General features: G+C 38.1%; 1 protein-coding gene across 2 annotated transcripts in view; it reads left to right on the top strand.

Moving 5' to 3' along the window:
* The window catches only part of TAF2 (TATA-box binding protein associated factor 2), a 59,644-nt gene that overhangs the window by 24,317 nt on the left and 24,121 nt on the right, over window positions 1–11,206 (top strand). For both annotated transcript variants that reach the window (XM_010709268.2, XM_010709267.2), the window contains exons 15-20: window positions 16–81; window positions 1,185–1,437; window positions 4,773–4,913; window positions 6,663–6,773; window positions 8,286–8,479; window positions 9,686–9,825. In XM_010709268.2, the coding sequence (XP_010707570.1) occupies window positions 16–81; window positions 1,185–1,437; window positions 4,773–4,913; window positions 6,663–6,773; window positions 8,286–8,479; window positions 9,686–9,825 (905 nt within the window). The remainder of the gene's footprint in view (window positions 1–15; window positions 82–1,184; window positions 1,438–4,772; window positions 4,914–6,662; window positions 6,774–8,285; window positions 8,480–9,685; window positions 9,826–11,206) is intronic.

Here is an 11,206-nt window from a genome sequence, read left to right as displayed (position 1 = left end):
TTTTTTTTTTAATAGAAATAAGAAGAAAAAGATTCCACTGATGAATGGAGAGGAGGTGGACATGGACCTTTCTGCTATGGAGTAAGTTTGTTTGCTGATGTTTCTCACTGTGAGACAGAGCCTTGTTCCTGTTGTGTGTTTTTTGAAGAATTAGATAGTAAAGTTGTGCTTCTTATATGACTGCAAGTAATAAATCAGATCACTTGTTGGACCTGGATAAAGAATATTTAAGTAGCACTAAGATAGACGAGTTCCTGAATTCTTTGGCTAATTAAAAAAAAATAAAATCATTTTAGATTACAAATGAATAGTGAAATGCTTCGTACTGAGAAGAATCTTCTGGGCGAGGTCAGTTGAAAACATTTAGCTCTATGGAAGCAAATTCTTGCTCAGTGTAAATACTTGTTTTACCCTTCTAGATTTGGAGCAGTGTTGCTTTCAGAGGCACTGAAGGTGTTGATAGTTTGTTTAGTGGCTGATCAAAGTAGACTCTTCATGGAAACTAATGGTGTCTCATTGAAGAAGAGCAGTTTACTCTTTGAATTATTCCTTGTAAGATAAACCTCATGTAAAATATGAATAATTTTATAGGGAATCATTTCGTTGCGCAAATTGCTGTTGTAACTTCTATGTTAACAACAGACATTTGAATAGATTTTAAAATTGTATTTAACAGCCTTTAGCATTAAGTATTGGTAACTTGATTTTGTGTTCAGGTTATCTAGTATATTGTACTTAGATCCTAATTAACTTCTTAGAACTGCCTTTGAAAGGGCATATGATGTTATGCAAGGCACTTACACTTTATCTGATAACGTTCTCAGGAAAGTGCTGCTCAGCTATGACAGCTTTGGTGTCTGAGGACAGAGGTTGACATGTATTGAGATTACATAGTAGTTTTTCACAAATAAATGTCTGTTGGTTAAAAATAGTGAAATGCGGCATACACTGACATGTTTGGGATTTTGAGAGTTGCCCTGGGAGTCTGTAGAATTGCCATCTTAGGAGCAGTAGACCGGATGAAGTGACTTTCAAAAGTTCCTTCTAACCTCAATTCTTTTACAGTTCTTGGACATTTCAAATATACTTAATAATTTGAAAATAATTCAAAGATCAAAACATCTTTTGACATTCTACAGCCTTGAAATGTTGTAGGCTATTAACGTTTTTCATGTCTGTCTTAGTGCTGATTCCCCTTTGCTCTGGATAAGAATAGACCCTGATATGTCGGTACTGAGGAAGGTAGAATTTGAACAATCTGATTTCATGTGGCAGTATCAGCTTCGATATGAGAGAGATGTGGTTGCACAAGAAGAAGCCATTCTGGCATTGGAAAAGTTCCCTACACCAGCATCACGACTTGCACTGACTGATATACTAGAACAGGAACAGTGTTTCTACCGAGTGAGAATGCTAGCCTGCTTCTGCCTTGCAAAGGTGAGGTTGTGTGGATGGGAATAGGAAAGAAATCTGCTAGACACTAAAGGATTTGAAAATGGGTCAGAATTCATCACAGTACTTAAATTGGCTTGATTATGTAGCCTCTTAAAAATGTTTGCCAGGTATTTTTAACTTGACTGATTTGAAAGGAAAGCAGTATTATTTTAGTCTGTAAATGGAGACTGCAGAAGGCTTTCATAATTGTTAAAATTGAGATGTCAGACATGAAAACCACAAGAGATTTTTCCAGATTTCATTAAGTGGCAGAAATAAAAGACTTCTATTTAATATTTTTCAGAGCCAAAATACATTTATTTTTTTTTGTTTTACTGGGTAGTTCCTTGGCCTCTCTATTGAGAAATCTGAAGTTCTGAAATTCATCTGTCTGTCTTACGTGAATTCAGATTCCTGCTCTGTATTGTGTTAAGTTGAACAGGATGCAAGATAAACACAGTGTTAGTCTGCAATTAAATATTCAACAGCCAGATAGTGGCCATCCCTGAAAAAGGAAGGTATTTTTTGTTTAGATACGAAATTAACATTAAGAATTTAAAGTAGAGATCCTTATAAAACATCTGGGTGGAAATAGAAAAGAATAAATAAGAAATTTTGAAAAGGCACATTACTGGCCTTACTGACATACTTTTACTGGCACAAAGGCACACTAACCTGATAGTTTCTAGATGCTGGATTATTGCTATATAATGTTCTTTCTGCTGTATACTTGTACAGAAATACATACTTTGACCATATTTTGAAAGTCAGAATCCAACAGATGCTTGATCATATATTTTAATATTATGAAACATTGATGTAATACTACCAGTTTTTGTGCTAGAATCAGCGCTGCTGCTACCTGACTTAAAATATGTGTATTTCATAATGAATTCATTTGGAATATTTAGAAGTATAGATGCCTTTCACGAGTGAATATTAAAAGAGCAGTTGTCAAAGTGTTGAAATTCAATGTTTTTTTTCTGTCTTTACATTGAAATCTTATGCATTTGCCTGCAGATAATCATAACCAGTTTTTCTCAGTTGTATTTCTATGAAGTTTGTATGAAATTGTAGTCCTAGAAGAAAAAAGTAAATAAAACAGCTGGGGTCTGAAGGTAAAGGTGATTGACTCACAGAAAGAAATGATTACAATTAGTGAGAAGTATGGCTGTGATAGTAAATTAAGGTGAAGAGGCATGGAAGGATAGGTAGGATTGTAGATACGCTTGTCCAAGCTACCTAGAAGGAAAATGTAATGCATTCTGTTAGTAGCTCCACCATTAGGCTACTAGAAAGAATTGCTTCCTATTGACTCCGATCAATTTTCAAGTATAGAAAAATTCAAAATTTTTGACTGACTAATCCAGTCAAATTTTCCATGTTTCATCAGTGAGAAGGTTCTTTTTCTTAATTTGCAGCTTTTGGCTGGATTATGGTTACTGTTCTGAAACGTTCTAGGTGAACTTACATAGATACAGGAAAATGACAGATGATAATGCAGTTATAAAACCAAATTTACTGCGCTTTCTAAATGTACTGCATGCTTCATTGTAAAACAGCACTTCAGTCAAGTATCCAGATAATATAATTAAATCCTCATTGATGGATTAAATACATGTGTATGTGAGCATGCAAACATTCACACACTGCTGAGTAGTTCATGGCAAATGATCCTACAGAGAAAGGTGAAAGTAATGATGTTATGTTACTAATATCAAGTTGTAAGCAGGCTGATTATCCACCTGTAGGTTGTGGTCTGCTGCAATGCTGGGATGTGCTGTGAGGTTTAACAACAACCAGCAGCAAAACAGACTCCCCACAATGAGGGTTTCCAGAGCCATTCATGATAGTTACTTTTTAGGTCAAAAAAATAGCCAGATTTTGTGTGAAAGATGCAGAAATAGAGTTAAAATGGTGATTTTACTACTGTTGATTTAATTTGAAAATACCATTCTTTATTTGTGTATTTTGCAACATGAAACTTTAAGAATTGGAAAAAAAAAAATACACCACTTGTACCCCAATTGTAATGAATTGGGAATGTCTTATAAATGCAGTAGTCTCTTGTAATATTTTTTGTTTGCATTTTTGTTTGCAGTTTTAAGTTCATCATCGTGGTTTCTCAGTAGCTTTGTGATTAAGCTTCCTCTGTGGGAAGATTTGTTGTGCACATTATAAGAAAAGCTACATGTGTATCTGTAGCTAGAGAACTTCTGTTTTTGCAAAAGGACTGCACTGTTATTTCCCTTTAGCTTTCCTTTAAAGGAAAGGAAAGGACTTAAAAGGAGAATGTCTTTAATAGTAATGCCTCCATCTTACATAGGAGAGATGGTAATACTTGTTGCTACCCATCTTCAAGTAACCACTTGCTTTTCTTACTGCATGTGTAATGCCCTGTGGAATGAGATCACCTAAATTGGAAGTAAATAGACAAAATCATTTTTCCTCTATGAAAACATGTTTCCCTTAGTTTTTGGAGAATCTGAAACAATGTAAAGTCCTAAACTGTTTGATGTGTTGGTCCCATTTGTAAACACACTCACATGCTCAGATACTCTTCTCTGCACGCTTTCATTTCACAAATACACAAACCCCAGGGTGTTGGGAAGGCATAATGACAGTTTGTCCTTGTAGAACTTCCTTACCTCAGAACAGATGATAGCAATAGATTTGTCTCAATACATTGCTTGATTGCAAAGTAAAATTAAAGCTGAATGGCATTCACAGTGTTCCAAAGGTGTCTGGATGAGGTGCTAAGATATGGTTTAGTAGCTTAGTGGGTAGTAATGGTGATAGGAGGACAGTTGGACTAGATCTTGTAGGTCCTTGTGATTCTATGATTCTGTAGTAGCTAACTTTCATTTTGCTTTAGGGGTGGTCTTTTAGTCTTAGAGTGGCTAAGGCCTAGTTAAAGTCTAGGCTGAGGTTACTGGCAGGGTATATTTGGGATGTTGGTACTGTAAAAACCTCTTCCATCACTGGCTTCTGTGGAGTCAGAAAATTTGGCTTAATAAACGCAGAATATTCATCTAAATAGAAAAGATGAAATAATTAAAAACAGAAGTTTGTCATGGAAAGGTGTTTAGATGCAGACATCTTCCAAGTGAAACAACTACCTAAAAATGTACATTTAATGTAGAGAAGATGTATTGGGGATGGCAGTGTAAACTTAGCTAATGTAATATAATATATTGTTGAAAATATGTTTGTATTTGAAGGGCAGTACATTCCTGGCAATTATTATTTCTTATTTGGGGAAATTTCTATTTCTTTACAGCCAATTTAAACTTACAGCAATGATGGTAATGTGATTTCCCTTTCCCCTAATTATATAGATTGCAAATTCCATGGTAAGTACATGGACAGGACCACCAGCCATGAAGTCACTCTTTACCCGAATGTTTTGCTGTAAGACTTGTCCAAACATTGTGAAGACCAACAACTTTATGAACTTTCAAAGCTACTTTCTGCAAAAGGTAAAATTTGTTTTTCCACTGAACTCTTTAAATTAAATGTCAAAAAGAAAATGTTCCTATGGAGGATGACTGCTGGAACATGAATAGCATAGTCTCACTTTGCTGTCATTAAAAGTTGAAAATAACTGGTTCTTTTCTATTTTATATCCTTTTCTTTCATCTTCATTAAGCAATAGTTAACAGAAGTTCTTAGCATTTTTCTCTGAACAGCAGCAGTTAAATTAGCAATTTCCTCAGAAGATTGTAGTACACATACTAATTAGTTGTAAATATTTGAGTTAGATCTTATATAGAATGTACTGCACAGTAACAAATCTAATCATCAGGATGATCAGAGGGCTGGAACACCTATCCTGTGAAGATAGGCTGAGAGAGATGGGCTTGTTCATCCTGGAGGAGAGAAGCCTGAGAGGAGACCTCGTTGCAGCCTTCCAGTATTTAAAAGGGATTATAAACAGGAGGGGAATCAACTTTTTGCAAGGGTAGACAGTGATAGAAGAGGGGAAATGGCTCTAAACTCAAGGAGGGAGGATTTAGATTGGATGTCAGGGGGAAGCTCTTTACAGAGAGAGTGGTGAGAGTGCTGGAATAGACTGCCAAGAGAGGCTGTGGATGCTCCATCCCTGAAAGTGTTCAAGACCAGATTGGATGGGGCCCTGGGCAGCCTGGTCTAGTGCCAGATCTGGAGGTTGGTGGCCCTGCCTGTGGCAGGGAGGTTGGAAATTAGTAATCCTTTTGTGTCCCTTCCAAACCAAGCCATTCTGTGATCTGCTCTCATAGATGAATTTGTCAGCCATCTTTGGCCCTGATTTCATTATGTAAATAAAATCTTATAAAATTTAACTTAAACTGGTGGCCTTTTTAGTTCAAGGCAGTATTTAAATCTTCTTTCTGCCTCCTTTCCACTCATTGTCAGCATCATGCTGCTGCAGATTCTTTTCATATTATGCACTTTCTTTTCCCTGAGATGTATAGTTAGCAGTTAACTAAAACAAATGACAGTGTTTTTTCTCTCAAGGCTAACTTTGTAATTACTGGATGATTGAATTCTTAGTTCAGATGTATCATATTACTGATCAGAGAAAACTTAAATTTTATTTCTCTGTCCAAAACTGCTTCATCCTTCTCCCCACCCTTCTCTTTTTTGAATAGTCATTTGTCGTCTTCTGCTCTTTTTCTCATTGTTCATTTTCTCCCACTAAGTCTTAATGCTTTTGTCCCTTACATTTTTAATCTCATGTTCTAAATTTATAGTTCCACGATAAGATTCCTTAAACTATCTGAGTGGATTCTAAAAGAAATATCTAGTGAGATTAATACCTATTTGTCTAATAATTCTTCAGGCACCACTGACCGTATTGGGTGTATACCCCTTGATGGTACATATCAGGCATAGACACCAAGTTCACACGCAAACACTCAATTTGGATGTCAGTCTCAGAATGAAATTCACCATTTTCTTTGCTTCATTATTTTCCATTTCTTACCTTTTATATAGTGCCTGGAATTCAGTCATTTCTTGCATGTGTAACTTTTTCTATCTGCTCTGTGACTGATTATTGAGCAATAATTGCATTGCTTTTTGAGCTGAAAGTTATGTAGCATATGGTAAGTCTTTCAAAAAGAAATTTTTGTCAGAGATTTGTTTCTACAAATCTAATTGCTTGTTTTCAGGGTATAGTTCTTTTCAGGGTGTAACTGTCATTTCACTGCTGTAAGAATGATCTTAGTATTAATTTTATTACGCAGACTATGCCGGTCGCCATGGCCCTTCTGAGGGATGTTCACAACCTCTGTCCTAAGGAGGTTTTAATGTTTATTTTGGATTTGATCAAGTATAATGATAACAGGAAGAATAAGGTAAGGAATGTGTTTATTTTACTCTCTCGCTTTTTTTGTTGGAGAATCTTTAAGTTAATACACTGTATGTGATGTATTATGCCACTAATGTAAATACCCAGCTAGGAGAGTTGATAAAAGGTGATATGCTAAACTAAACAGTACGTTAAAGAATATTCTGTAACTGACATTTGAGGTGACATTTCTTGGTTGTTTCTCTTGGAGAAAGCTCTGTGCTTGTTGCCTTCTTACGGATCTGCCTGTCTTCATTTGGACACATACTTTTTTGAAAATGTGTACGAGGGTTAACATTTTCTGCGTGGACGTAGCATTGGAAGTAAAGCACTTTTGAGAAGAATGTCTAAAAGAGCAAGGAAATAATTTTTTGTTAATGGTGTGTACAGAACAGAATGACCTACATCTAGTTAAGTAAAAGGTGAAGCTCATTTTAGTGTTGTTTCATCACTAAACTGAAGCCCCTGAGTTGAAAGTATCATCTTAAGTTCCTTAGCATATAGAACACATCTAAAGGATGATCCTTTAAGATCCTAACATGATAAGAGGTTCCACGTCCCTAGTTTAAGTAGTACACATCTGCAAGGATGATTCCAAAGTAATCTTTGGAATTAAGTACCTGATGTTTAGTGGAACAAGCCTGAAGCGTCTTAAAACTTAACTTTATGGTGTGTAGAAGCCAGGAGTACTGAAGTGAGAGGATGATAGAAGGTAGATAGGTAGAGTTTAGGCAGGATGTGCTGAATTGTACCAATATCTCTCTACCACCAAAGGAAATATCCCACTTCACTTTTCCTTATGTCCCTTACAAGCATACATTAGAAACCTTCTGCTGTATCTGTCACTCTTTGGCTTGCTTAGGTTAAATTAGCTGATATGCAAACTCAGTACTTCATTCTGCTTTTATAATTCTTATTTCTTTTTATAATTTTATTTCTGTACTCTTGCTGTTTAGTAAATTGGTTTGTCCAATAAATACCACAGCTAGCACGAGGGAAGAGCTTGGAACTGTGAGCCTGAGAAAAGGAGCAAAAGCAGAAGCCAGATTTTCCTTACTAAGCAGAGGCATCGATTAGTTCGCTTTAGGAGCTCTTGAAGTGGCTATTTGTATAAATCCTCTGATTTTCAGAGATGTTGGGCAACCATTAACCTTGATAACCCTTGTACTGAGTAGGAAGAGAGGCAAGTAGTTATGGGTGCTTATGTTTAGAAAGAATTACTTTTATTTCTAAATCTGGAAAATTTTCGATACTTGACTTTCCATTTTTGTAAAACAGTGTATTACTATTAATATGGTTGTATTCCAGAGTTAAGATTAATATAATATAAGATAGTTTATCTGCTTGCTCGAACTCAAATCCATTTTTCAGGACAAATTTGTTTAACTGTTTTGCTTTCTCACAGTTTGTCTCACAGATCTGTTTTAAGATCTTGTTCTTGTAACAGTGCTTCAACATTACTCAACTTCTTAAGAATACATTTTGTTATATCTTGTATCTAAATGCTGTCTTTATGTAGTTTTCAGACAACTACTATCGTGCTGAGCTGATTGATGCCCTAGCCAACTCTGTGACCCCTGCAGTCAGCGTGAACAATGAAGTACGAACACTGGATAACTTAAATCCTGACGTTCGACTTATTCTTGAAGAAATTACCCGTTTCCTAAATATGGAGAAGCTTCTTCCTAGCTATAGACACACGATTACAGTCAGGTGTGGTTTAATAATCACTGAAACATAGAATGGCTTGGGGCTGGAAGGGACCTCAAGATCACCTAGTTCCAACTCCCTCCCCCCTGCAGTGGGTGTGGTTGTTAACCACTAGATCAGACTGCCTTAGGAACACATCAAACCTGCCCCAGGGATGAGACATGTACAGGTTCTCTGGGCAGCTTGTGCCAGTGCCTCACTACCTTCTGAGTGAAGAATTTGTTTGTAACATCTAACCTGAATCTCCCCTTTTTCAGTTTAAATCCATTTCCCGTTGTTCTCACACCATCTACTTGCATAAAAAGTCAGTCCCCCTCCTGCTTGTAAGCTCCCTTCAAATATTGGAAGACTGCAGTAAGGTCACCCCAGCCCCTTCACTTCCCCAAGCTAAACAATCCCAGCTCCCTCAGTCTTTCATCATGGGAAAGGTCCTTCAGCTCTCTGAGTATCTTTGTGGCTCTCCTCTGGACCAACAGCTTTACTTCCTTCCTGTGCTGCAGGCTCCAGGCCTGGGCAAGGTACTCCAAATGGGGCCTGACAAGGGAAGAATACAGGGGGACAATCACCTCCCTCTCCCTACTAGCTGCCCATCTTTTGATTGAGCCCAGGGTACCACTGGCTTTCAAAGCTGCAAGAGCCCACTGCTGGTTCATGTCCAGGTTTTTGTTCATCAGAACTCATTTTGTTGTACACATACAAGAGAGCAGTCACTACTTTTTTGGTTTTGTGTACTCTTCTGTAGTTACTGAGATTTTAGCTTATGTACTTCAGTCTTAAATGGCAAACTCTTTGCTGTTTCCAAAAGTTGGTAGATTAAGTTCGTCTTGACTGCTCTGTTGTTCAAGATTAATTTCTGTTGATATAGACTGTTAAGAGCTGACACAAATTGATCATGCTTTTGCTTCTTTAATGAGAAATTTATGAAAGTTTTCCAAAAAGCATAATTGTAGCAATATCTATAGAGCATACAACAGTAATCTAAGCTATTTTTTCTGTGCAAGTACAATTGTATTTAAATCAGTCTGAGTTTAACACAATTTTCCTCAGTGTTTCTGCCTAACTCAGAGTTACTCAGAGTTGTGTTAATAATGTAGAAATACTTGTTGATTAATACTGCAGAAAGACTCTTTGATTCTGAAGGAAGTAACTATATACTTTGTGGATGGCATTTTGGAAGGCTAATGTAAATTTTCTTTCTTCTGCTTCTAGCTGTTTAAAAGCTATTAGAGTGCTTCAAAAGAACGGTCATGTCCCAAGTGATCCTGCTCTCTTCAAGTCATACGCAGAATATGGGCACTTTGTAGATGTCCGAATAGCAGCATTGGAGGCTGTGGTTGATTACACGAAAGGTACTCTTTCATGTATTTTGACAATTTGTAACACTTGTGATAGAGTAAAAGATATATAGTATATAAAGGATATAGTAAAAGGTGTAACAATTACCTCGTTAATACTAGGTTGAAGTATCCTCCAGCAGAAGAGCTTATGTTCATGTTTGATAAGAAAGGCTGGTAATACAAATGTTATGAAGATGTGAGCATTATTTCTCAGTGTTTCACAGATTGAATCAGACATCTGAAGTTTTGAAACACCAAGTAGACTGATGAGTAGTGGTAAGGGGTGATGCTGATTTCTTTTAACACCATTTGTAGTGGTTTTGATTCAGTTGAGTTCAGCGATAATTAGTAGTCAGAGTTCTTGGCTTTGCTTTATCTTCTTCACTCCAGTCTTCAAAAAGGGCAAGAAGGAAGATCTGGGTAATTATAGGCCTGTCAGCCTCACCTCCGTCCCTGGAAAGGTGATGGAACAGCTTGTGCTGGATACCATCTCCAGACAACTGGGAGAAAAGGAGGTTATCAGGAGTAGTCAGCATGGGTTCACCAAGGGGAGGTTGTGCTCGACCAACCTGGTGGCCTTCTATGATGCTGTCACATGCTGGGTGGATGGGGGAAGAGCGGTAGATGTAGTGTACCTTGATTTTAAAAAGGCATTTGGTACTGTCTCCCATGATATCCTTATAACAAAGCTGAGGAAGTGTGGGATAGACGAGTGGACAGTGAGGTGGGTTGAGAACTGGCTGACTGGCAGAGCGCAGAGGGTCGTCGTTGGTGGTGCAGAGTCTGGCTGGAGACCTGTAACCAGTGGTGTCCCCCAGGGGTCTGTGCTGGGTCCGGTCTTGTTCAACATCTTCATCAATGACCTTGATGAGGGGATAGTGGCCACCCTCAGCAAGTTTGCTGATGATACGAAGTTGGGAGGATTGGCTGACACGCCTGAAGGCTGTGCTGCCATTCCAGCGAGACCTGGACAGGCTGGAGAGCTGGGCAGTAAGAAACCGGATGAGGTTCAACAAAAGCAAGTGTAGGGTCTTACACCTAAGGGAGAAATAATTGCATGCACCAATACAGGCTGGGGGATGAGCTGCTGGAGAGGAGCTCTGCAGAGAGGGACCTGGGCGTCCTGGTGGAGGCCATGAGCCAGCAGTGTGCCCTCGTGGCCAAAAAGGCCAGTGGCATTCTGGGGTGCATTAAGAAGAGCATGTCCAACAGGTCGAGGGAAGTGATCCTCCCCCTCTACTCTGCCCTGGTAAGGCCTCATCTGGAGTACTGTGTCCAGTTCTGGGCTCCCAGTACGAAAAAGACAGGGATCTCTTGGAAAGAGTCCAGCGGAGGGCCACAAAGATGGGGAAGGGCCTGGAGCATCTCCCCTATGAAGAAAGGCTGAGTGAAC

Source organism: Meleagris gallopavo, chromosome 3, assembly GCF_000146605.3.
Source record: "Meleagris gallopavo isolate NT-WF06-2002-E0010 breed Aviagen turkey brand Nicholas breeding stock chromosome 3, Turkey_5.1, whole genome shotgun sequence".
Taxonomy (NCBI): Eukaryota; Metazoa; Chordata; class Aves; order Galliformes; family Phasianidae; genus Meleagris; species Meleagris gallopavo.
The sequence above is the reverse complement of the archived record's forward strand: the minus strand, read 5'-3'. Positions and strand labels throughout refer to the sequence as shown.